General features: G+C 33.4%; 1 protein-coding gene across 1 annotated transcript; it reads right to left on the bottom strand.

The window, feature by feature from the left end:
- Positions 1-8,686: 8,686 nt before the first annotated feature.
- Positions 8,687-25,337, bottom strand: LOC149579981 (guanosine nucleotide diphosphate dissociation inhibitor 1-like). The gene is made up of 13 exons (XM_089788239.1): positions 25,105-25,337; positions 20,722-20,784; positions 20,522-20,605; positions 19,249-19,356; positions 18,906-19,078; positions 16,539-16,650; positions 10,473-10,553; positions 10,288-10,350; positions 9,856-9,957; positions 9,648-9,772; positions 9,227-9,437; positions 9,067-9,141; positions 8,687-8,954 (listed from the first exon to the last, which is right to left on the bottom strand). Exons 1-13 carry the CDS (start codon positions 25,189-25,191, stop codon positions 8,904-8,906), a joined length of 1,335 nt encoding a protein of 444 aa, XP_089644365.1. The 5' UTR covers positions 25,192-25,337; the 3' UTR covers positions 8,687-8,903.
- Positions 25,338-27,260: the final 1,923 nt, after the last annotated feature.

The raw sequence follows: 27,260 nt of genomic DNA, 5'->3' as shown, positions 1-27,260 counted from the left end.
AGTGTTGAAGAAGTTGAACGATATTAGCAGAAACATGGTGTAGAGTAGAAGCAAAGTAGCAAGAGTGAATAGGTCATCATGGCTAGAGGGGGTTGTACTAGTAGAGATAGGAGTAGTAACCAAAGTTGCAACAAGATCAACACACAAGTTAGTAGTAGAAACCTGGCCTTAAACAATAATAGCGGCATCATTAAGATTTTCAACGAGGGATTCATCATTATCAACTACTTGTTAATCCTCTGATTGTTGATGTTTTTTAGCTTCTCTCAAATAAATAAATTATATATATATATATATGTTGGTGACTAATTCAAACTAAAAGTGATTGCATGATATATGTTTGCAACTCTACGCTATGTCAGTTTCTTATCCACAATTTACGGATAAGAAGTTGTTAAACTTCAGCTCGAACGGTGGATCATTACCCACATGCGTAAGTCTTTGTTGAGAACAGCAGATCAATTTATTATTCACTGAGATTTCTTAAAAGAAACAGTAGTTAAGATTGTATATATCAATGCATATGAATGAATGTTATTATCAATCAATGAGAAAGAGATTTTTTCATTTTAGCAGGTTTGTTTACTCTTTTTTTTAATCTGCAAATTGGCTTCACTCTTTAGCAGATTCTTAATTTATTTTGTAGCTTTAGGTTGCAAAATCTTACAATATATATATATGATTTTGATTATGTTAATGAACAGACATGTCAAGACATTTCTATTCTTTACTCACTCTCATATAATTAGATGTTGCATTTGAAAAACACATACTAAGAAAAATGAGAGTGCTATTACAATTGTTGTGATCCTAAAAAAAAACAGCATGGTATCAGAACAGATATGAACTTCTGGGTATCTAAACCATATTTACTATTCCTATTGAACTAAGTAAACAGTGCATCAATGCGTCTCTATGGCATCCCGTGTCAAGGTATCGAATAAGAGGGAATATATATTCCCGTGAACAATGGAGTGGGGAGGGATTATGAGAGCAACGTCGCATAGAATTACGAATAACTTAAAAAAATTATAGAGTCTATTGTCTAGCATTAAACCATCGTTGGCAGTGACTCAAACAACATCACATTGGCTTAATTTCTTTATAAACTCCTTCAAAGACACAATCATGCTCTCTGCACCTTAGACAAGTTCAACATTAGAAGATAGAATAAACCGTTCCTGAGAACACAGGATATAAAAATGAGAAAATGAAATTGCATAGAAACATGAGCCTTTGCCCTGATAGTTGACCCAAGTGCATACTTGGATTATTGGATCTCACATTTTCAAATTATTGAACAAAAGGAAAATCAATAATAACGCTTGAATCTACAAATTGGTTGTTTAGAGGCTTGTTGTTTAACACAAGGAAAACAAGAAAAATGTATATTACAATAAAGAAATGGGGTTAGAGGTCCTAACATGGCAACGAGTTGGACAACAACTATCGTAGGAGGCAGAATCCTGAATCCCAAAAGATACGAAGGCTAGCTGGTTTCCCGTCCAACACAAAATTGCTAGGAAAAGACTACGTCGGAGTTCCACAGGTTTAAACTTGCGAATAATGGAGAAAGGAGTTTATATTGCCATAAATCTAAAGTCAATATACATATCATTTATTACAGCTTCATTCTAGTCCTCTTGAATTGTTTGACTTCATCGACCTCAAATCAATTTACCTTATAAGTGAATATAAGATTTGTGAGTGGATTCACCATACTGCACTGAAAGATGTGAAAGATATTTGATGGAAGTTTTGTGTGGTCCATTGTGTCCAGCTAATGATAATAGTAGATAGCTAGACAAATAGAAATGGCGTCGAAATATACGAAATTAGAAGCAACAACCTACTATTGTCCGCACCAGCCCCTATCTATGAATAGAGGTAAAATTTATTGCGAGGATAGGATTTGAGCCGAAAAGTCAATGAAATTAATAATAATAGAAATCGGTGACAAGTAGCACGACCAATTGGTGGGAGTCGAATCAAATATTCAAGTTATGGATAAGTTGGTGTAGGAAGTTTTGATTGACAACAAGGAAACATCTCAACCGCATGGAGACAATGTCTAAGGAGTGTATTATCAACATTTACATCAAAGAAGAGAAAGATTGAGATTCAGAGGGAGTCTAACATTTCAATAGAGGCAACCTTGAAAGAGAGGGAAAGGATAGAGGATTCGGTTCAGTCAATCTACGGTGATCTTGGTCACATAGATTTAGAGGGAGTAGATCATGTTGAGATGGATTCTAGTCTAATGATCAATAAATTGTAGCAGTCAAGAGGACTATGATTCATGAATATACTTAATGACTCTTTGGGCCTAACCCCTGTGTACATCATAAGGAAGTAACGACCTTCAAATGATTATCACTTGTATCTTTATTGAAAACATGATGATCTTTCAATACCTTAACCTTCTATTGTCATAGACATTTAATGATGTCTAATATAAGATTGTAACTTGCATGGTGGATTAAGGTCCTTAAACAGGGTATGGCCATTTATTATGATGGACATCTTGTGATTTCTAAGCAGATCATGATAGATGATATCTATGTGGATTAAGTTCCTTAAATAGACCATGGCCTTCTATTGTGATGGACATCTTATGATGTTTAAGCAGATCACAAGCGAAGATTATTGGCATGGTGGATTAAGTTCTTTAAACATACCATGATTGTAAGCATTATAAGAATGTGTGTGCATTACCTTATGAACATTTGAGTACATGTGTTCATTTTATGAAAATTGACATTCAAGATGTCATTACTTTTAATATCATTACTTAGAGTATTTGATGCATATCCTATGTTGATATTCGGAAGGCCCATACTCACAATATCAAAAAGTTGAAAATCTTATGATCAAAGATATTATTATATTAAAATTGAGGTAATATATGCTCATGTGTTTATCCTCCCTAGCTAGGAGGGAGTGTTGATGTTTTTTAGCTTCTTTCAGATATATATATATATATGCTAATGAACAAAAATGTCTCGTGAAGGGACATGTATGTTCTTTACTCACTCATATAAATATAAGAGGATGTTGCATTTGAAAAACATGTAACAAGAAAAATGGTAGTGTTATCACATTTGTTGTGATCCTCAGAAAAACAACACTTGTGAGGAATCAGAAGCACAAATTGGAAAATGATAATTGTGTGTGTCCTTCCACCAAGTAGATGCACCTTCTTGATGTAGAAGAGTGCAATCAGTAGCTAAGTGCTCAATAGAGAAGCAAGGCTAACAATGAAAGGGAAGGCCCTCAAAATCCAATGCTTGAGTCCATGGGCTTTCCTTGACCATAAGCACCACATCCCCCAAAATTTTTTGGTAGGTATTCATATCAACCAAAATGAAGCAAAGTAGAATGACTCATAGTAGATACAAATTCATCCAAATTCAGGAAATGATCAAGAGTGTTTCGATCAAAGAAAGACATCTTTTGAAATGTAGTGGGAGATTAAGAAGGTGAATTCATATTGAATGCACATTATTGAGTGGTCCAATAATAAGATAAGATAAGATAAGATAAATTTATTAATGTCCAACAAAAGACCACAATGTGGGTCTATGGGACTAGAAGCTTACAACGAGGAAAAAGCAGACAAATGAAGCACCAAACAGTGTCCAAAAAAGAACAAGCACAACAAAAGAAGAAGAAAGCAGGAAACATCACAAAAAAGATTAGGTATCCGTCTTCACAAGGAAAAAGTCCAATAGTGACTGATCTGTGCAGCTACCAGAAGCCCTGTGATGAAGCTGAGTGCTACGAGAGGAGTGTCGCTGGCAAAAAGGTCCCCTGCGGGGTCTCACCGATTTGGAACAGCCTGTGTTAGGGAAATTGTATGGTCGCTTCACACCCCGAGCTAGAGTTAAGGGCGAGAAAAAGGTCATAATAAGTTGTGCTTGGGTCTAACTCCTCGAAAATGAAAGTTGTAAAGTATGGTCACGAAGCTATAAGGACTCGCGGAGATAGAGTGCAATGCAACGCTGATCGGTGTACCTAAAAAAATTCAAGAGGGATCTGCAATCTCTAAACAAACAGTAAAATCTCCCTCTAATCTCGTAGTATATGGGGCATCTGAAATTAAAGGAAATTGGTCAAGGTTTAACAAAAAGGGAGTGGTTCCCGCAAGCCTACAACTTGTTCAAAATCAATTCACGATCTTTAGAAGAATAAAATGAAGCAATAAAGAACCCCATGTCACTATGGTAGAGCTTAATATCACTAGACAAGGGTCTTCAATCGTTGGTTGCCCAATGGTGTGAATCCAAAAGAGAGGGCCAAATGCTTGCGAGTCTATCAACCTGCCTATGACTAGACCACTTCTAGACTAGAAACCACCACAAGATAGATCTTGACACAAATAATTTGTCAATCTTTCACCTTTGGAAGGATGGTAGTTGTAGATTTGGCAACACAAGCATAATTCCTTCCATTAATAGCAAAAGTTTTCAGGGGAATCCCAACCTTGGCAACCCCAAATCAAGGACCTCACTAACAGACAAAACTTTAGCCTTAAGCACTTTCCAATGGCACAAACCGATAAACTATTAATCACTTTCACTGATATCTCTTAATATAACCAATAGTATGACCGATAAGCTTTGTATATATGTTCTTTACTACAATGCAAAGTTAAGTAACAAACATCAAACTCATAAACACATAACACAATATTTTGGTATTGTAGAAAACCCTTGGTCAAAGGAAACATCATGGTGGGGATGAAACCCACAACTCATCATTGTAGTAATAAGGTGTCATGTTAGAGCTTATAATAATGACATTTTATGAATGACTACACCATGTGAAAAGTGTGTAATACCTTATCAGGAATATCAATAATCATGTCAAAGACTACTCTACTAAGATATTTTATTCCCACTACTACAGTGTTTACCTCATTAAAAGATTTATAATTAAGTTCAAAACAAGAACTTACAAGTCTTATTAAGGACCACCTTGTTAAAGGATTTGTCAATCTTTGATGAACTTGTTAGGTATAAACAACAAGAAATTTGACATGTATCAACCTTGCTTTATTGCTTGATAGGTCCTTTTTATTTTGTGGGTCCTCTCTAATAGCTTGATGTAATATCTTCTAATAGCTAATTGTTGTTCCATGCACATGCACTACTCCTCCAATACTCTCACAACACTAATATCCCATTTTCTAATTCATGACCTAATTAGAGTTTCTTAATGTTTCTTTAAACAATTTTTACCCTTTATTTAGCTTCTTTGATCAACTTATTTATTATCAGTAATATATGTGTTATGGTTCCAATAACACTTCAAACTTTCCCGATAGAACTATTGCTAGTTCTTCAATAACACTTCTTATTGCACGTCCTATGTCAATAGCATCCTTATGTATAATTGTGCCTCTTTTCCTTTTTGCCAACAATGACAAACTTTAAAATCTTCACCATAGGGTTCTAGGATTTTGTCAAGTTGACAACTTCTACTGTCAAGAATCTACCACTCTTCTTGTTGCCCCTAATTCCATTAGTGCAATGCCCTCTTGCTATTGAACCCTTTCTACCCCCTCTACTTATTTTGCTTTACGCCAAGCTTTTGCTATCATTACTCACCTTCTACAACACTCTAGTCATTTTGATAACCACCCTAGCAAATTCTCCTTTGTTGCGGGGTCTAAAGATAGTTTTGTCTAAATAGTTGTTCAATGCCCTAGGAAGAACTCTCCCTCTTCTCTTAGGTTGTGAATTTGGCCCTTCGCTTTTGGGTTGAAGTCTTCATGTCGAGTTCTATTTTCTTGGTCTTAGTTGTTTTTTCTATGGGCTAATGGATGGTCTAAATCTTCAACTTTAAGCCTTCAACTTGTATGAGACAACGCCTTGTTAGGTTGCTTAATTAATAAAAAATATATAACATAATATATGCAAATATTCTAATTATGTTGACACTAAAATCCAAAAAGTAGATAATTACATTAATGAAGTAGACAATTTAATTTAACTTATATGACATGTACCAAAACTTTTGCAATCTTTTGTTAGATCTACCAAAATGAAACAATAGGAAAAATTTACAATAGCTATTACAGTATGCAAAAAGTGATCATTTTATTTATAATATGCTATGCCGGGATAGCTTATGTTCAAAAACTTTTGTTTTGACAAGACTAATATTATGCTTGATCTACAAGGGATAGCTCTCCCCACATCGACCTTATAGGAAAATTCTTAAAAGGGATCTCAAGTTTCATTAATCGTAAACAATGTGTATGCTCACAATAGCAACAATTAGAAAAAATAGTTAAGACTACCCAAGAAATTACATATAAAAAATACAATTAGCTGAAAAAAACCTAGATCTATTGAATTTTAAAAAGATATTAAATGTTTATCCAAAATTATTTTTATTATAATAAGTGAGGAAAGGCCCCAACACTTGCGTTAGGACTTGTAGCATGAAGCACAATACGACCACAAACATCCACCATATACCAACCAAGGACAGCAAGCAACAGCCCAGTCGACCATAAAAAGTAACAAGAAAACCAGGGATAGCAGACAAAAGCCAAACCGACCAAAACGAACAACTAAACACGAGGGACAATACGGTGTTTTAACAAAACCCCAACCAACTCATGCGATCAAAACTTTTTTTTGGTCAAACTTATAACTACTGTCAACCTCCCCAAAAATTCTTCAAATAGAAACCCCGAATTTGCCATAAAGCATATTTGGCATATGAAAATCTACCCTTATTTCGATTTTTTGAACACTCTTTTTCATGCTAGAAGAATGAGGCTTATCCTCCTCCTGGCACTTCTTTCTGTCCATCAAACCACCGGAAGAATGGGTGTCATTGGGAGAGGGATAAGTTCTTTACCCACTCTTATTTATCAATCGAATGTCCATGCAAAAGGAATAAACAGCTCTTAACAAGAAGCATTTCTTTTTATTCCAGAAAACATGGTTAACCTTAACAGCCTGAGAGGGTAAACAAGTATGACAAAAGCATGGTACAAAAACAAACACCAAAGGAGATGTTAGTTGCAGCATCATATTTCAAGGGACAGGTGGAAAAGTTTACCAGTGATTAGGGAGAACAGGACACCTGCTAGATGAATGGTACACTCGTCATTTTGTCTCGTACACATTGCTAACCAGACAAAACCATTCAAGGATTTTCTTTCATGGGTTTTTGCCGAGGGTGTAAATAGTGAGAATACCCATCTTACACTCCAGCTGCTACATCGATAGCCGACAAATACTCAACACTTGCTATGGCGAGAAGTGAAGAATATATTATTTAATTATATGTCGAATTTATATCTAATATTGAATATCGTAACATTATCTATGACTGTTTGAATTTGGAAGTTGCGTGAACTATATAAATTGAAATATTGATTAGAGAAATTACTTTGGTCTTGCATTTTTAAGACTCGTACAAATATTGTTGTGAACTGATTGTGAATTGTATGTTGATAGAGTTTGTTAATTCCATGTATGGAAACAATTATCCATATAGGTAGCATTTTTGGAAATTAATTATTAAAAAAGTGGTTTGTTTTGCAGGCTTTCACATTGTACACTATTTAAAATTTTATGATAAATCACTCTTTTAAGAAAAGAATTTTAGGATAATCATTTCAACAAAATTGTAGTGGTTATAATCTTGTTCTCCTCTCTAGACATTAGATCTCAATTCGGTATAATTAATGTTGAATTGTCCACTATACAAATTTATAATGCATATCATACAGACCGAAACTATAGGTAGATTTCTCAAGGAAACTGCAGCAAGAGGCAAATGGGTACGTTTCTCTTTATAACATTAGAGGTCAATCAGTACGATGTTGAGAGTTTTTAATATTAATATTGAACAGTCCAATATACAAATTTATAATCCATATCGACAACAGAAACTATAGGCAGATTTCTCAAGGAAATTGTAGGAAGAGGGAAATGTGCACAATAGGTATAAAAAATAAAGGAATATCCTGAAATGAAATCGTATTAAGAAAATGAGAACTCATGGAAAGAGCATAGGAAACACAAGGAATATTCTGGCAAGATGAATTCAGATACATCAAAATTTAAAAAGATATTGATAAATGATTGAGGTGAGGCAAACAATAGTGTCAAATTTTGTATTCTTCAATGCTGTCACTGCAAACTGTTTGTATATATCTTAAACAATTCACTGTATTTGGAGACTAGACAGCCTTAGCTGTGATCTACAGTGAAATCCATAAATGCATTTGCCAACTTTCAAAACAAATCTGATATTTGATATGAACCATCAAAATTTATTTGCCATGACCTGATGTGACAGTTGATTTATTCTATATGATTCCAGCAAAGAATGCAATCCATGGAACATACACTACATTTACCCAAACAGCAATGAAGAGATTTAGCATTGCCATTTGGAAACCTGTTTTGTAGCAAAGATTTGCAATTTCCTGTGATAGAATAAACTTGCAGACTGGAATATTGTTTACCACAGGGAATTTTCAGGCGTGAGATAGGTTTGGGGTGAAACTGTGGGCCTCTCCACAAAAAAGTGTAGACACTGCTCTACTTCAAAACTTGACAACGAAGGCAAAAGTTGGGAGTACTTTGTGCTATCTTTTTGCTAATGCAATGAGCTACAGATAAAATAAATGTTTTCACAACAAAGAGTACACAGAAACTGTAGAAAATGAATATGTAAGCATAGAAGCAAGAATGTTGATTTAAATAAAGACCAGAACAGCTGAACCATTGGAATCAAAATGGTATTTCAGGAACATGTCCAGTAAATATAAATACAAATAACAGAACATTTCTAACACACATTTTACACATCTGCGGTACAGATGTGACATTAAAGGACAGTTCAACTAATTAAGGTTAATATTGGAGAGCTTGTCATTCTTCAGCCGCACTTGCTGCACTTAGGTCAACAGTCAGGTCCAACTCCTGCATGTTACAGTTAACATAAGTCTTCTACCCACACTTGAAAATACAGTTCTATAATACACTAACAGGTCTTTATAAACTCCTACGCATTCATAACAAATTATTTACATACCTTTCCAGTGATGCTAGTGTACATAGCAAGCACATCCTGAACTGTAGTCTCAAAATGTGTTGTTGCATCATAACTCTGAAACCATTATAATTTTCAGAATTCAAATTCTGTCTGCAACTTGTTGAATAAATGCAAAATTTGAGGTGAGATTGTTTCTTACAGTTGATATAAAGCAATTGTCCAGAGAAGGCTCATTAACTGGCACACATCTATCATATGTGTCAAAGAACATCTCATCAACTTGTCCAAGCAAAGCTATTCCAGGTCGTAATTCTATATCAGGCCGATCAGTTTCAGCTTCTGTTGAAACAAAAGCAATGTACTTCCCTTTGGGAGCAACATTGTGGGAATAAGAACAACAAAAGACATACCTGCATTAAAAATGATAAAAGTAAGTCAGAAATTTTGATGCTCGTATTGTGACAAGATATCCATATCAATGTATTAGAACATACTTCCAAATCATTTTATTGAATGTCATTGCATAATTGTCAATTTATTGATAATGAAAATGAAAATACAATAATTTTGAAAAAAAATGAATAATTCCTGGTCTTCAAGGTTTTTAACAAAAGACATACATGTCTGATTTCCGTCCAATTTGCTTCTGAGGCAGAATGATCTGTACTGACTGAACATCGTTGGTGTTAGGGATAGGGTGACTCATAATGCAGATTGCGCGAGCAACCTTTCCAACCTTCTTAACCTGTTTAAAAGGTCAATAATCAATAAAAATAATTTGCTTAGTCCAAATGCATTTTTGCTGAAACACACGTCCACCTGAATTACCTTGTTAGGTAAATAAGATGGATCGCAGACTACTTTTTTGCATCTTGCAGTTTCGCCTTCTGAGGTCACACCACACGCTTTCCCTTCTTCATCAAATTCCACCTGGACATGTTCAATTTGAACCATACAACAAGAAATATGGTATACAGTTACAACAGTAAGAATGTTACAAACAATATACATTATGACATCTATACTGGATACATGGAAAACCATCAACATTTGATAACAGTTCATTGAAACTAACACAATACACTGACCAGCATATTCAGTTTCTAAAGAACTTAATAATCTAAACAATGAACTATGAATCAATGTATCCATGGAATTTCCCACGATGTCAATGCCAGAAGAGCAATAAATGTCCAGCCATAGTATGCTAGCCAAACAGGATAAGCTTTAAAAGTATCGAAGGTTTTCAGTTTCATATACATTGCACTCCGGTTTGTTAAGCATGTAAGTTCCACCATAAACAGCACTAAGACGTGCAAATGCCTGTAGAAAATATAAATAAAGATTTATATTTAGTTAAATTCAGCTAAAGCATAAAAGGTACGACAGTACACAGTAATACAAATGAGCAACATTGTATAGTTTAGTGGTGGTAAATATCTAACCTGAGGTAGTTCACCCAACCCATATAGTGGGTATATATAAGGTGACCCTCCTTGAAAACGTGCAAAAGATTCTGCATAAAGCTGTCAGATGACAAGATCACTATTATCAGTCTATATAAGAGGCATGTTAAAACCACTACAATACAGAATAATATTTAAATATTATTTGCATATATTTGTCAGCTGAAAACACATGCATTCATAGGAAAGATCACTCAAAAACAATGTGTGCCAAAGCTTGAATATCCGTAGGAATCAGCTCATACTAATAAACCATTTAATCAAGCCCAAAGTAGCAATTCCAGACAACCATTAAAAAACACACATGCAGGGTAAGGATGTCGATAACAAATACCCTAAAAAACACAGATAAAAGGTGAGGATGCCAACAACAAATATTTTGAACTTTCTAATTACCTAATCTGCCTCACTTCTCAATAGTTTCAAACCATTAAGTTAACTTAGTATAGATATCTTAAATACATCTATCTAAAGAAATGACGAGAGATATCAATCGAAACTATTTTATTTACCTTAATATTATTTTATTTTACTTTAATTACATATACCACAAACAAAAACACTTAATTTTATTGTATCTACATAGTTTAATTTTGTTTTCCTAATACAAATTTTGTTTCTATTTTTTTAAGTCAACTATTTACAACTAATTTTGATTATTTAAATTTTAGACTTATTATTATTCAAAAAAATATTAAAAACAAAAATTTATTAAATATATTTTTAACTAATAATCTTTAAAAAATATTTACTATACATAGTAAATATGAAATAATCGATCAATTATTCAATATATTTTTATTTAAATTTTACATTTATATATCTACTTAAAACAATATTAAAAATTGTTGGTCTATAATAAATATTAATATTTAGACATTTTAGTAGTGGTCATATTTAAGCTAAAGGGGAAGTTTTTGTTAACCCAATTGTGCCATTACACTCCATCCCTTGATCCCATTGTAAAATGTCTGTCGGCATTAACTAACACATGGGGGGGGTTCTCTTTTGAATCCTATGCGAAAAGGCATTCCTGCTTTAGATCTATTCATGTTAATTTTATGTTTATAGTTGGGCTGTGGTCTGCCATACCCCTGTCGTGGAAACATTGTCTTTACAACATATGTCATAGCCTCAATAATAATGCCTAGGCAGTTGAATAGAAAACATCAAAGGACTGACTTGAGTAAAATAACAGAGAAATGATTTCAGATCAGCAACTTACCAGGGGAGGAAAGAATACATATATATATTAACATTTCATTGTTTAAGAGGTTGACTAAGATCCAAGTTTATACCTTTTACTAAAGGATGGCCTAGGCGCATGGAATTAAATGAGGAGGCTGACCAATATTAATATTTAGGCAGAAGAAATCTAAGAGCGTGAAAACTTAAATAAAAGGAAGTGCTCCATTATCAAGCAGTGTGACTCTTTGCAAAAAAGAAAGAATAAGAGCTGTGGCCCCCTTTGCGCACGAAGATATAAATAGGGCATTTCATTTGGAAAAGGCATTCATGAAGGATCAAAAGGGAACGATCAATGAAACCAAGCAGAAGCAGAATTGAACCCAGAACTAAACTAATATTATCAATAAATGTTAATTGAGAAATATGGCTAGCAGATAAGTAGAAATATAGATCCATGCACAAGTGTTCGGGCAAGAGAGATACTTGCAGAAATTATTGAGTATTTGTATGATAGTCCCTTCAGAATTTCAAGAAATGGATTGCAAATAAAAAGGTTGGCCAGCCTTCTGAGTTCAGGAGAACCAAGTACACTGCCCGGAGATGAATGCTATGCTCGTGGGCCAATGGGCTTAGTGTGCCCCCTTGGGCTTATGATCCCATCAGGTATGCCGCCCTAGGATAAATGGTGTGCTCATGGTAAAGGGTTTAGCCTTGTGCATGAGATTGCTCTAAGTTCACCACCATGAGATGAAAATGGTCATCCTTTCATGCCTCTGGGTCACATGGTGGAATGGAAGGCTTGGTTCTCATGCTCCTCGACTTGAACTAAGGGATGGGAAGGCAACCCAACTTCCATGCTATTCCAGTACAAGGGCAAAAAACCTTGCAAGTATGGTTTCCAACAATTCAACAAATAATATTATAGGAACCTACATTGAAAAGGCAATGACTTTTTTGGATTTCCATATGAATGATGTTTACGGATACACTGGTGTTTACTAATGATTAGTATGATTTACAATATTATGGCTTGTGATTTAATGTCATATTTCCAATGACTAATATTGTACGCAAGCATGATGCCCCCCACCCATCAGAAATGGAACTTAATCATATATAAAATAATAATAGAATAAATAATTAGAGGGAAGGAATTAGCAAACATGCTAATTAATCTCCATAGTTAATATTATTAAGGATTGGTCATTTTCCAAGAGATGTGATTAGGAAGAAGTGTCTTACAAAATGGTTGCATCTATTTGAAGAGAGGTATTTCAAGGAAATGAAGATATAAAAGGAAGGTGAGGCGGGGAGGGATGGACGTTTATAACAAATAAATCTGATATACACAGTTATAAAGCAAATATTTGGCAGCAAGAGATTATAAATATAACTCGTACTTTCCAAGGAAGAGATGAGAAAAGGAACAAAACATCTACTGTGCTGGTAAGCATTCTGTGACAGTTAGATAATGAATTACATATTATTATTATATTAGAATTCTATTAGGGATAGGGAATCCCTGCATTGTCTAATATATATAAATATAGTAATAGAAGTAATGTTAAGATCTTTGTTATTACTTTAGTGATGAAGAAAGAAGGCTGAAGCAACTCAAGGAATGGTGGTCAAATTCCCAAAAGGATAGTTCTCAGGATAGAGAAGGGATCAGCGACCCTGAGCACCTTGCGGGCATAGTTCCCAAGATAGGTTATGGGCTTGGATCTGTAATCTTTGAGAGAATCTATCAAGTGGTCTCTAAGCAACCTGGATTATTTACTTATAACAAAGTAATAGCAGGTCAAGCTTAGCAGCAAGAAATATATATAGCATATGAAATAAATTACTTAATACATAATACAAATGAATGATTGTTGCTACTTATACCCTATCTTTATGGAAATCAATGCATTTTTTGCCGATTCAACTTAAGATAAAAGAATTGAGATTAATTTAAATAATAATTGAGCTTTAATTACCTAGGGAGATTACAAATGGTACTAGAGCATGATCATGCCATCCTGCAAGGTAAGAGATTAAACAAGGAAACATTCTAAAAAGACACAATATGTATATTATGTGTATACTGTGTCTTCAATGTGTACACATCGTGTATGCTCTGTGCCTTCCTGCATCAATGTGTATGCTTTCATTCATATCATATTTTCAAGTGCATATCCCTTGTGTGGTTCGACTTTGGTTGATCTAGTATTATAGAATAGCCAGAGAGTTGAAATTGAGAATTCCAATTGGCATTATTATAATATGGTCTAAGATCATCCCTCTCAAAAATGAGAGAAAACTTAGTCACCAAATGTTATTATCAAATTATAATGAGAAAGACTTGTAATTGCTTGAGGACAAACAATTTTGTGGAGGGAAGGACTGTGATGTCCCCATTCACAAATTGAATTTAATAATGTATAATTAAATAATAGAATAAATAATAAAAGAGAAAGAATTAGCAAACATGCTAATTAATCTCCATAGTGTTGGTTATTAAGGATTGGTTATTCTCCAAGAGATACATGATTAGGAAGATGTATGTCTTAAAGAATTGTTGTATTTTTTTCAAAAGGCATTTCAAGGAAAAGAAGATATAAAAGGAAGATGAAGAGGGAAGGGATGTACATTTATAACAAGTAAATATTATATACTTATGTGTGTTCCAAGTGCAGATTTGAATGTTTATGAATATGAGTAGAAGAGACATATCTCTTCTAGGGTAATTTTAAGTTAATAACCAATTAGATAATATTCACGATTATATAAACATATCTATATATAATATGTGTAGTATATATAAGTAGATCTATTAGAGTTTGTCTGATTGATGATTAACCAATAATCATAGAATGATTATCAATTCGATCCGACTAAAGCTCCAATATTAACAGTACCTATGAGTTAAATACTGATTTACATAATATTATTATATTAGAATTCTATTAGGCATAGTTTGCAGACTCGGACTCGGAGAATACTCGGCAAGCCCAAAATTTTCAACTCGGAAAAAACTTGGCATATACTCAACAAAAACTCAGGGAAAACTCGACAACTCAAAAAGTACTAAAATTTAAAATCTCTTAAAGAAACATATTTTTTTGTAGAATACAATTACAAAATGTATTAAGTTAGTAATTGACATTCAATAGAGAAAATGTGTAGTTTTATAGCACTAAAATGATGTGAAAAATGCATCTAATCCAATGTTTTCCCAGCATCAACAGTTTTACCTACATTTTTTAACATCTATAAATATGCAAGAGTTAAACTTGAGAGTACTCGCCTAGCCAAAAAACTCAAGAGTACTCAGCATCTTTGAAAGTACTCAGAGAGTTTGCAAACTATGTGAATTAGGAATAGGGAATCCTTACATTGTCTAATGTATATAAATATAGTAATAGAGGCAATGTTAAGATCTTTGTCATTACTTTAGTGATGAAGATGGAAAGGTTTAAGCTACTCAAGGAATGTTGGTCTAAATCCCAAAAGGATAGTTCCCAAGATTGGGTAGGGATCAACGACCCTGAGTGGCTTGCAGGCATAGTTCCCAAGATAAGATAAGGGCTTGGATTTGTAAACTTTCAGGGAATCTATCAAGTGGCCTCTAAGCGCCTTGGACTGTATTTAGACCTTCACTTTCCTTATAAAAAAGTTTTGGTGGGTCAAGCTTAGCAACAAGAAATATAGATAGCATATGAAAATAAATTACTTAACACATAATACAAATGGATGATTGTCCCTACTTATACCCTATGTTTATGAAAATTGTAGGCTCTCTTATAGAAGGCATTTCATTCAGTAAATTTGTACTCTTTAACATTCTTTATAACTTATTCTAATATTTTCATTGAAATTGTGGTTTTAGGGAAATATATAGTAAAATCACCAAAAAAAGAGTCATTACATGATCCCAAAAAATGTCTCTCAGCTGCTTTTTGAAAAGAAAAGTATAAACACTTCATTGAAGGATGATTGAGAACAAACACTAATAATTTGACAAAAAAAAAAAAACAATATAAAGGAAAGACATTGAAGGATGATTGAGAACAAACACTAATAATTTGACAAAAAAAAAAATACAATATAAAGGAAAGACTAGTAGGTAGTTGATTTTAAAAAATATCAACTAAAATAAATTCTTGATTTATGTCATTGGCTGATTCTAAAAGGTTTTGAACTTGTATGCTTCTTAATTCCCAAAGAGAGACTAGTGTTCAACATTGCACTTGAAGACTGCCAACAAGATAAGCGAACATAAGTAAAAGATAAAATTATATAAGATGTCATGTAACCTCTGGGATTTTTTATCTAGTCATAACAGAAATGATTTGTTTTCATTAATCATCATAGATGATGACAGGTGTGAACAAGCATACCCCCAAGACAACAAATTAGTAACAATTGGTGAAACCTATAAGTACAAATGGAATAAAATAGCTTTTACTGCTATCACACAGCCTCGTAAGGATTGGATACTACATGGAAACCAGGATACAAAACAAACATCCAGATGTAATGACTAATGTTGACGAACGCAAATTTCTTTACCACAGTATACCACAATCCTACAACTTCGGATTATATACTATGTCATACAAACATTCACCACAATTAGTATAGTGTAAAATTACAAAGGTTATCATGGACATGTTTACCTTCATACAATGCATGCTATTATGTTTAGCAAGCCTTGCCATAAAAGATATCCAGGCAAGTGTAATTTTCTTCTATTATATAATTTCAAATTCATACTTTCAAAACGTAAGGCAAAAGCTTTGCCTACAGTAAGTTTCTTGAATACCAAAATTTAGAAAATCCCCATGAACATTAAAGCCTTAACCCTGAACTTACCTTCATTTTTTTAACAGTTTCTAACGCTGGCTCATCTAGATAGCGATCATCTCGATGAAGTGCCAGAGCATGACCAATGAAATCCACAGTATTGTCATCTAGTCCATATTTTCTGTGTGAATGGAGAAATACAAGAATAAATCAGACTAGCTTTGATATAGAATATGCATTGCAAAGGATTAACAACCTGTTTAATAATTAATTATTCAATAGGAAATCAGCAAAATTTATAGGGATACTATATCATTTGTAGTTGCTCAATCTATTAATATAGTATAAAATTAAAAAAATTACTACTCAATTTTCAAAACACATTCCAAATTTTAAATATTTCAAGAGTCTTGAGTTGTGAGGCTAGATGTTTGGTATTTAGAGATTTACTTTCATTTTTTTTCTTGCCAGCATGTTTACTTATATCACAAAATTTGAGATGCATGTTATGTTTCAAACTTAATACAGGTAAAAATAACTTTCTCAGATACAGCATTTAAAGCAAAACACAGACATTTCCATTAAGAAGTGAGGATCATGGTCATACTTCAGTAAATTGTAGTCGCTGTAAAATTTTGAAAGGCGCATTAACTGTACTATCCAAAGATAGATTTTAGGTATTAGCCAAACAATTGTGCATTCTATGCTAGTATATTAGGGTCATAGAAGAGAACAATAGTTCAACATATTAGGAATGAAATATACTAATAGATCAATGACTGTTAAGAAATTATGCTTCATAGGCTATCTAAAATTCTAAATGTTAACCTCTGCCTCCTTTTAAGAGTCAGCAATGGGCCACCATTGTTCCTTAGTACATGGTGACCTGACATTATATAGCATCAGTTATCAGCCAGTCTGGGAAATAATAGTGGTGAACTAGGCAACATAAGGTGTATAATAAATGAGTGGCTAGCCTATACCAAAGCCTTTTGATGGATGTCAAGACAAACTAAATCCAAGACCAATTACATTATGTCTTAATGAGCAAATGAAGCAAAAAAAGGATGTACAAACACATAATCACTATGCTTTTGCTCTTGTCGGTGATCTATTTATAAAATCTCAATCTCCATCTTTCTAATTTACAATGGTACAACTGTCAGTGTAAATTAATATGCTGAATATTGAAAATTAAATCAAGCCCATGCAGGTTATCTAAAAACTCTAAAGAATATGAATCCCTCAAAACATCTCCAATGACCAATTTAATAAAGTGACAAACAACACCCTTCCAGTCATTAAGGCTTTGCATAGCAATATGATAGTTGATAATTTTGAATTTTCCCATACTTTTGAGTTCAGAAGTATTGCTAGAGATTCTATCAAGCTTCAACTGTAATGCCAAAAATGACCCTTGTAAATTTCATATTAGCCTATGAATAGGTAAATTAAATGAAACTTACAAAATTAATGAACAACACCTGTCAACATTGCTAATTATATCTACATTTCTCCAAATTATTTGGCATATAAGACTACTTTCTTGTTGACATTTGATCTAAATCCATGCTAAGAGAGATCTTTACAATAAAAAATGAAAAGCAAGTTAGCAATAAACCCCTAACTTCTCATTCAATCGATATTTTTAAAAAACCCATACTTCTCCAATATTTCCAAATATAGAACTTATTTTAAACTTTTGATATTTGATCTACAACCGAATCTAAGCCAAGATTGATCTTAGCAATAAAAAAATAGGGTTCACAACTTAGTATGTTGGTTAAGTGGTGGTGTTGTTGTCCCCACCTAGATTCAAAATCCTACTAGCCCGTTGGTATTGCGGGCTTGTGCCTTTGCTGATCCAATATGCTTGTGTGTTTGGGCCTCAGCTTTGCAATAAGGGGATGAGGTCCACATTTGTGATCACACGGGTCCATAGTTCCACGTCAAAAGCATTTTATGTGGACCCGGAGGACATGTCATGCCAATGCCTCTGGTCACTTTTAAAAGTTTACCGGGCTCTTACTTTAAAAAAAGATCTTAGCAATCAAAAACTAAATGCAAGTTAGCAATAAACCCTAGCTTCTTATTAGATTGATATTTTAATAAAATCCATACTTCAATATTTTCATATATAAAAGTAGTTTCATCTTTTGACATTTGATCTATGATCTAGTCTATGATAAGATTAATCTTGGCAATCAAAACTAAAAGAAAGTTAAAACGCTGCTACATCTCATTAGCTTGATAATCTAAAATTACCAACATATGCAGAGAAAACTGCCACACATGCAAGCAAAGCTAGTGATTTCATTCCATTTAATACTAAAATGGCAGCATATCTTGGGGATGGTTATATTAATCCTTCTAAATCAAATAGCTTGGTATGGTAGAACACTCAATCTGTGCAGATCAATTAAGAGATTAACATACGCAATAAGTTCTCTTGCTGTTACTCTTGTCAAGTCCATCCCCTCGTGTGTTTTTGGATCACTCTCCTCATACTCTTGAACATAAATAAAGAATTTCCGTACACGACGCTTTTCAAACAACCCCATGAGAGGAGATTTTAAAGCTTCCATGTCAGTGGCTGGAACTTTTTGTATCTGTAAAACAATATTACTTGTATTACTTCCAATAGAAAAAATATCCACAGAATAGGATTTCCCTTTAAGTCAAATTCTAGAAGCCAAACACACTAAATACTATTACATCCTTATAAAACAAATAAAGAATCTTGATTTCTATCTCAAGAATGTGTTAGATATGGACATACCTTTCCCTTGTTGTATACATAGCTTCCATCTACGGCCTTAAAATATAGATATTTGGTGACATCTGTGTGAATGAGCACTCGCACCAAAGCACCATTTGCCATCATAAACTGCAAGAATAGCAGTCAGCAAGAAACACATTACAATATGTTGTTAACATAGCCTTTAAATTCAAATTTTGCATTGGACAGATAATACTGATAACAAATTTGTGTTGATCCTCATAATAAGTTATTATTTTCACAAGAATCAACATTTGGTTTGTCATCTCATCAATTATATAGCAAACAGATGGCCCATGGAGAAGTTCACTGATTCTCATGTGAGTTTTAGAGTCTAAGATAAATGGGGAAAATGATTGAGGCAACCAAATACTAACCATTAAAAATTTAGCATTGAAATCAAAAGACACATTAGGAAAAATGTATAGAAAAAATACTTTGACCTGTAGAATAAGAAACCTTTTAAGCATGGTCAGCACAATCAAAGAATTCATTATGTTTCAATGTACAAGTCATTTCAATCACTCTGAACGTAGTTAAAACAATCCCTTTTAAACTTATATTTGACAAGAGATGTGGTTGTATCTTGCCTTCCATAGTCTGAGCTTCAGAAGGGCTTTTAAAATTATATTTGACATAAGATATCGTATATCATGATTTATCTTGATATATTTAAATTGCAGAAATTATATTTTTTTATTGGAAACATATAAACACATCCAAATGGTCAAACTAGACATTAGAAAATGATTTTCATTTAAATCATAAGATTGAAACCTTGTATGTTTTATGCGCTCATCTGAAGTTGTGGTTTTATTTCATGATGCTTTTGTGTGAATTGTTTAGCTGGACAACTAGGATGTATACCAAAGGCGTCTGATGAGAGTTCTTTTATGATGTACAACTCTATACACAATAGATTAAAATATGTGAGCTCTTCTATAAAGTGTACAATTATGTATCAAGTAAAGGTGACTGACTGTTGTCTGCATATGTGTACCATTTTAGGTCACTTTTATAATGATGATAGAATCAAAGCTCAACTTAACTTACACCTTGGAATCTTGGAGGGACCTTGGAAATTCCTATACAAATTTATTGATGCTTTTGACTTTAAAATTAGGAATATGCTGATAATTGTCTACCATTGCAGATTTAAAAACAGGTATTAAAACTGTCCTTGATACTCTATATCATGAACATACAAAGAGACTAGAAAATGGCATGGACATGCAGAGAGAATAATTATAATTGTAAGTATTAAAGGTTTTACCTTGGGGATCATGTCAACATTGTAGTCTCTACTTGGTCCCAGATGTGCAGGTGGCTTATCACTACCCCGGAACTTCTTCCAAAGCTTCACATTGACATTGATAACAAAATAAGTTACTTGACAGTGCTTATTAAAATTCATCCAGCCAAAAGCATCTTACCATGGACTAAAGTGAACAGAGATTCATGAGTATTATATACCTGTACAAGATTAAGTGATGTAGATTCTCCCCCATAATAATCATTCCTATCCATATGCAGCACCTGAAAATCAATAAGCTTGTAAACAACCAAAGATTTTCATATATATAGAAGATAAAGGCTTCCAAATGATACATAGAGAATAACTATCAGGTAATAATTGAAAAGTGCCTAAAATTTTCAGTTTCAAGGTTGAAAGAAAAGTGATGTGAATTTTTTTATGAGGTATGCAGTTTATTACATATAGAATTTTGTTTGAAGACAAAAGATCTTTTGAAATTTAGTTTCTGCAACGTCTTGGGATCTACAGTTTCTTCATTTGGCACAATATACACCATCTGTAAGTGCAGTTTATTACATATAGAATTTCATTTGAAGAAAAATAAGATTAATGCTGTGATTTCTGGATATTGATTGTGTGTCTCTTTTTTGTGCCAACGTTTCGGGTCACACTCTGTGAACCATCATCAGGGCAGAAGAGCAGAAAGGAGTTGAAAAATAAGATCTTTTGAAATTTAGTTTCTGCAACATCTTGGAATCTACAATTTATTCATATGGCACAATATGCATCATTTATAAATTTCCCGATTCCCTACAGGTAACATCACTTCTTGTTATAGGTTATAAAAATGTTAAGGGCAAAAATCAACAGTCAAATGCTCCCTATTTTAATATTTAGTTTCTGCAACGTCTTGGGATCTACAGTTTCTTCATTTGGCACAATATACACCATCTATAAATTCCCTATTCCCTACAGGTTATATCACTTCTTGTTATAGGTTATAAAAATGTTGGGCAAAAGTCAAGATTCACATGCTCCCTTGTGGGAAATCTACACCACTCCTAAGTTTTGTTAATTGATGAAGATAAACAGAGATTATATCCCCTTACACCTATATCGGCCTATCAAAAGTGGCAATGTCTATGCAGCACCCAAACTGTACTATCTATTGTAATTAATAATTAATTAAAAACTAATATTAATAAATTCAACATTAAAATACAACGAGTAGTCTAGATTTTTAGTTAATTAACAATTACCATAAATAATACAGTTTGGGTGCTGTGTATACGATGGTATCAAAGGAAAGAAGACCTTCAAAATAGATAAGATACAGAATGCTAGAAGATAGTTATTGAATTTCTCAATTAGATTTACATTTAAATTTTACTTATATAAATATCCTTCAATATATATTCTCTTTATGTAAATATCAATAAACTTTGAAAGAATTAATATCTCTGATTTACCGTCACCTTAATATTGAAGCACTTATCCATAGTTGTGTTTGATGTGTATCTCTTTACACAATGGTGGCTCTAAGGTCTGATGCAATCAGGCAACTTGTTCAGTGTATTTTAATGTTGTATTCAAAGAGGAATACAAACTCCTATAATATATCATGCGATAGAGGTGTGACCCTATCGACACTGCTTGACCATTTGAAAACATTGCTAAGCAAATAAGTTCGGGACTTGATTAAATGAAACATCCTTAACTAATCAAACCCAAACATTATTGGTACAGATGCAAGTGACGAGGATGAGATGGTATGCCTGAAGCAGACATGATGGTCAACGCATGTGACGAGATGCTGAATTTAATAAACTCAATGCATACACGGTACTTCTGCTGGCATTAATGCCTAAGTCAAGTTTAAATACAACTCTCCCCTAACCTGCTCGAACATCAATATTCGATGACAACTAATGAAAGTGAATATTTATAAACCATATGATTTTATATATATCTATCTATATATATATATATATATATATATATATATATATATATATATATATATATAGTAATCTTTAATCAACGAGTTAACCTTTCTGTTTACACTTCATGTTTAATCCGATAGAAGCTATAAACGTTAACAATAGTGTGTAGTTCATATGACTCATATCTGATGAAATACAGTTGGCTACTTTTATCAAACTCAAATTGCCAGGCCCCTTTAAACATGTTATTCAGTTCAAGAAATACTCAATTTGGGCTGGGAATCACAGAAAACAATAGAAGCATGATGCATACAAGAATGCACCGTTGATGCCAATAAACATGCCAAATAGACATGCAATTTTTTCCATTACATCACTAGCAGCTCAACAAAAACCAATCTTATAAACATTGGCATGCATGATAACTATCTAAAATTGTCTAAAATCTTTTTGTTTACTCTTTAGTAGCTCTCCTTTAAGTTCTTGTACATAACTGATTTCATAAGATAACAACTTGTATTCTATGCCTTGTTATTCTTCCCCATAAATTTCTGAAAGATGAATGAACTACGCCAATTGGCAGTCTCTATGGGCAGACTACATGGGTTGGTAATTTATTTGAATCAAAATCAGAATGCATACGAAATACGCACATAGCACTGGGAGTTAGATGAGTGATCAATACAATTAAAGGAATCCCTCTTTGGTTGAAAGATTACTTCAGCTGATATTTTCAAAATTAGTTAATGAAGTGTTTTGTGACAATTCAACATTGATTTGTACATTCTATAAATGCTAGCATTTTTACATGTCTAAATGGATAGACTGATTTATAAAGACAAAAATCTATCAATGATGTTCTTTTAACATGACTAGACCTAATCAAAAGCAATATTGTGGTAGACTGAGTAAAAATGTTATGAGATCAATCAAGGAAATATTTACAAAAAAGAAAAATGCCAGAAAAAGATTGTTAAAGGGATAATGCAAATCCAATTACCAGTTTGATTTTAGATGTCCAGTATACAAGCTACAGCATGAAAAAGATCTTTACTAAATTGAAGAAAGCTTTACCCTGGGTTTCCAGGATGGTGGGCAGGGAAATGGGTTTCCAGGGTGGGGGGGGCAGGAAAATGGGTTTCCAGGAAGGATTTTTATCCCCAGAGCAGGGGACAGCAGGGGGGGAGGAAGTTACATAATAAATAGGAAAAATTTAAATATTCCAATTTCTATGAAAACATGAATAATCATAAAACATGCATATATACATTATAAAACCTTAATATACAATGTTTGTGTTAAATAATTTAAATGGGGAGTTCACATGAGAGTGGAAGTCAAACAAATTATTATAATTCGAACATTTATTTTATGAGACAGCCAGGGGACAGCTTTATAAAAGTTCCCAAGTTTCCAAGACATAACACTGGAAGAAAATCATTAGGACTATCAAGCTCGTCTAAAACAGTTTAACCAGATAAACATTAGAAAATTTTAATAATAAAATAATAAAACCATAAGTTCATTAACACTAATTTTTCATATATTTAAAGTGTAGGTGCAACATGGATCACAAGACAGAGATCTAGAAAGGAGTGACAATTAAAACCCAAAATTGCTTTAATGCCTCTCTTGCATGTCTGATGACAAGAAAATAATTTGATTGCCTGAACTGCAAAAAAATGGTGAAAATACTAAGACAAAGCAACATGAAATTTTTGTGGCTATCATGCAAAGGAATCGATTTTCATAAATCCACGCTGAAATGAATTTAACAACAGTTTGATCTAACTGATGAAACTAAGACATAGAGCGATGGTGCTATTTTATGAGCCACAGCAAGTGCACTGAGCTGAAATGTATGTTAAAAACTAATACTTGAAAACCCTGAATCCATTAAAAATAGTCATTTTAAATGTCACAATCTTATAAACTGAAGCCAGGTAAAGGGCCCGCTGGACTTAGAAAAGCTTAAGTCACCTCTAAAGCACGTTAAGGAATGGAAAACTTTATTAATTGAAAACGAAGACAAAAGAATCCAATGGTTTGGTTTAGTGGGAATGACGGAAGACTGTCACAACGAAGATTCAATCCCACTTAAGTTAGCTCCCTGCATTCGCACACGCCGATTAGCACCATTTAGATAATGGCAAAAACTTGTCGGAACCAGGCGCCAAATTTCGTTGAATTGGATAGGTTGATTGTCCCTAAATATACCAAATGGAGATCTACGCTAGATTAAAAATGGGGATTCAAGAAATTGTCTTTGACGATTAGGAGGCCTTCAGCTGGAGAAGCTGCCATGGTTAGTCTCATCTCGATCACACAATACCAAACAATTTTTTTGTCTAAATCAGTGCCATATATCCATTAATGCCAATGTTTCACGTGTCAGGATCCCATTCGTGGCAGCTAGGGCAAAGTCTAAAAAGGATCGTCAAACCCATCGATAAGTTTTATGAATATCAGAGAATTTTCTATATAAGAAGATGATATAAACCCACAAATTTATCAATGGCTATTTTTACAAAATAAAAAAACAGCTAAAATTGAAACCCTAAGCTTGTAAGATGGCGTCTATTGTCATGAAATGTAGATTCTTCTCACGATGCTTGTCAGATCAGGAAAATCTGAATTTGTATTAAAAGACGAACACACCTTGAGCCCGTCGACAGAAAGAAGGCCGCTGATTATGCATTCTTTAAGGCCGGTTCCCAGCACAATCACATCATACTCCTCATCCATGGCTAATTTGCACAGGCGAATCGATCAAGGAAAATGAAAAAGATAAATCTGTGCTTGTGTCCTTATTTTATATGGTAATTTGGATGATTTGTGTACAGAGGACTAGGGTAAATGAAACTGGGTGGAATGTGTCAATGGGTAGCGTCCAAGCTGACTGGTACTATTTAAAATATATATATGTGCCGTATTTAGGAGGGCAAAGAATCGACTCCGAAATAGAAGCTAAGCTGGTTAGAATCTAATTGGGTTGTATGCCTTCGCGTAGTATGTATATGGGAGAGGAGTCGATACGGGAGCTGAGTTACTAGATACAGACCATAGTGTTGTGTCAACTATTCAATATAGATTATGTTTTGCTCGATACAAAATCATTTAACTTGTAAGTGCAATTAATGGTCTAATATTTATGTCCTTGGTGTGTTCTCTCTCCCTCTCTCCTCATTTGTCTCTTTATCTTCTTCCTCTTTATTTCTCCTTCCTTCTATAGACTCTACCTGTCTATCTTGATTTCTCTCTATTTGTTCGACATCTATTTATCTCTTTATGTATGCTTCATACTCACACTTTCTTTATATCTTCATGTATCATATTAATCTATCTCATCATGTATATCTCTATCCATCTCTCCCTCCCCCTCTATATCTATATCTTCCTCTCAATCTCTCCCTATATCCTTATCTCTACTTTTCTCTCTCCCTCTACCTCTTTATATCTATATATATTTCTCTATATATTCATGTCTCCCTCTAGAAAGAATCGTGTCTCTCAAATCATTTACTTTGAAGGGTATTTATATTGTTGTAATATCTAAGGACAATATTGTTAGAGATCAAAATTGATACTCTCACATCTTTCATTATTGTAATGCCCTCTTGGTAGGATATTACAAATGTATTCCCATCCTACAACTTTGTATGATTAGAAATAATGATCCAACACTCATAAAAAATGTTGTATGTGAAAGCTCCAAATTTAGAGCAAACTAGGGTGACAATGGGTAGGATTAAAGACTATAAATTCACACTGCCATATGGATTTGCTTAAAAATATAGCAGGCATTTTTTGAAATCTTTTTTTTGGGCAAATAGCACCGAATCAATAGAGTCCAAGACATGATATTTTTATCGAGACAATTTGACAAAAATCCAAAGTGTCTTTTATGCTTCCACATTTACGGTACATATCTATCAAAGCAATCACAAGTACAACATCCAATAGATATCTATTTTTTATAACTTTTTTGATATATATCCATCCCTTAATGCACCAGACTTCAATTTTTGGCACCCATTCTAAGGATGTTAACGAAGCTAGTTTGGATTTAGACATGCTAAATATTTTTCTTAAATTGTGTTAAGCCTTTTTTTACCATCCCATTTCACACACATAAATCAATCATTGCAATCCATGATACTACATCATAATCAAGCATTTTTTCAAATATTGTGCATACATGACTATCATGATTTTCACAACTACAACATATGGAAAAATCCACTTTCCATTTATTTTGGATGGTTTTTCATGCTATGTTATCCAGAGTCAAATTGCGCTTTCTTATCACAAAATCTAAGCACTCATCATGTTGAAAATTAGGCTCAATACTAGATGAAAAAATATTGCTCTCACTAGGATAAAACATAGTGTTTTCCACATATTTATTATCATTGAATGTAGTGATGAGTGCTTACGACTTAGAAATCATCATTTTCTTACACTTCTCAAGATCACCTCCAACTGAGGAAGAGCATTCCAAAATTAGAATATAATTGAATTAAACATTCCAATAAGATATATTTCTTTAAACATGAAATTGGACTAGGGCTCCTAGTGGGTATTCATTAGATTTGTACAACAGAGAATAAATTCCAAGATGAATAGGTTTTTGATGTCATTGTAATTGTAGATTAATAGTGTGTTGCATTTGAAGGCTTCTTTGTAGAGAAGAAGTGAATGAAATTGGCACAAAGTATGTGATTGTACAATGGTGTGAACATTAGACAAGAAAGTTGGTAGGGGTAAGTATAGGATTATCAATGTGAAAAAAATTGACTCGTATTTAAACCAAA

This window comes from Cupressus sempervirens, chromosome 1, assembly GCF_028749045.1.
Source record: "Cupressus sempervirens isolate cs-2001-9-10 chromosome 1, ASM2874904v1, whole genome shotgun sequence".
Classification (NCBI taxonomy): Eukaryota; Viridiplantae; Streptophyta; class Pinopsida; order Cupressales; family Cupressaceae; genus Cupressus; species Cupressus sempervirens.
Note: the sequence above shows the minus strand (reverse complement) of the source record. Positions and strands in the feature narration are given on the sequence as shown.

What these genes read in the sequence shown, in the direction of transcription:
- LOC149579981 (XM_089788239.1), bottom strand. Translation starts at nt 25,191, where the DNA reads ATGGATGAGGAGTATGATGTGATTGTGCTGGGAACCGGCCTTAAAGAA. An exon ending in ACAGCAAGAGAACTTATTGC is followed by an intron (nt 16,651 to 18,905) that starts GTATGTTAATCT and finishes CCATTCACACAG; the next exon opens with AAAATATGGACTAGATGACA. An exon ending in CATCTTATTTACCTAACAAG is followed by an intron (nt 9,773 to 9,855) that starts GTAATTCAGGTG and finishes CCTTTTAAACAG; the next exon opens with GTTAAGAAGGTTGGAAAGGT.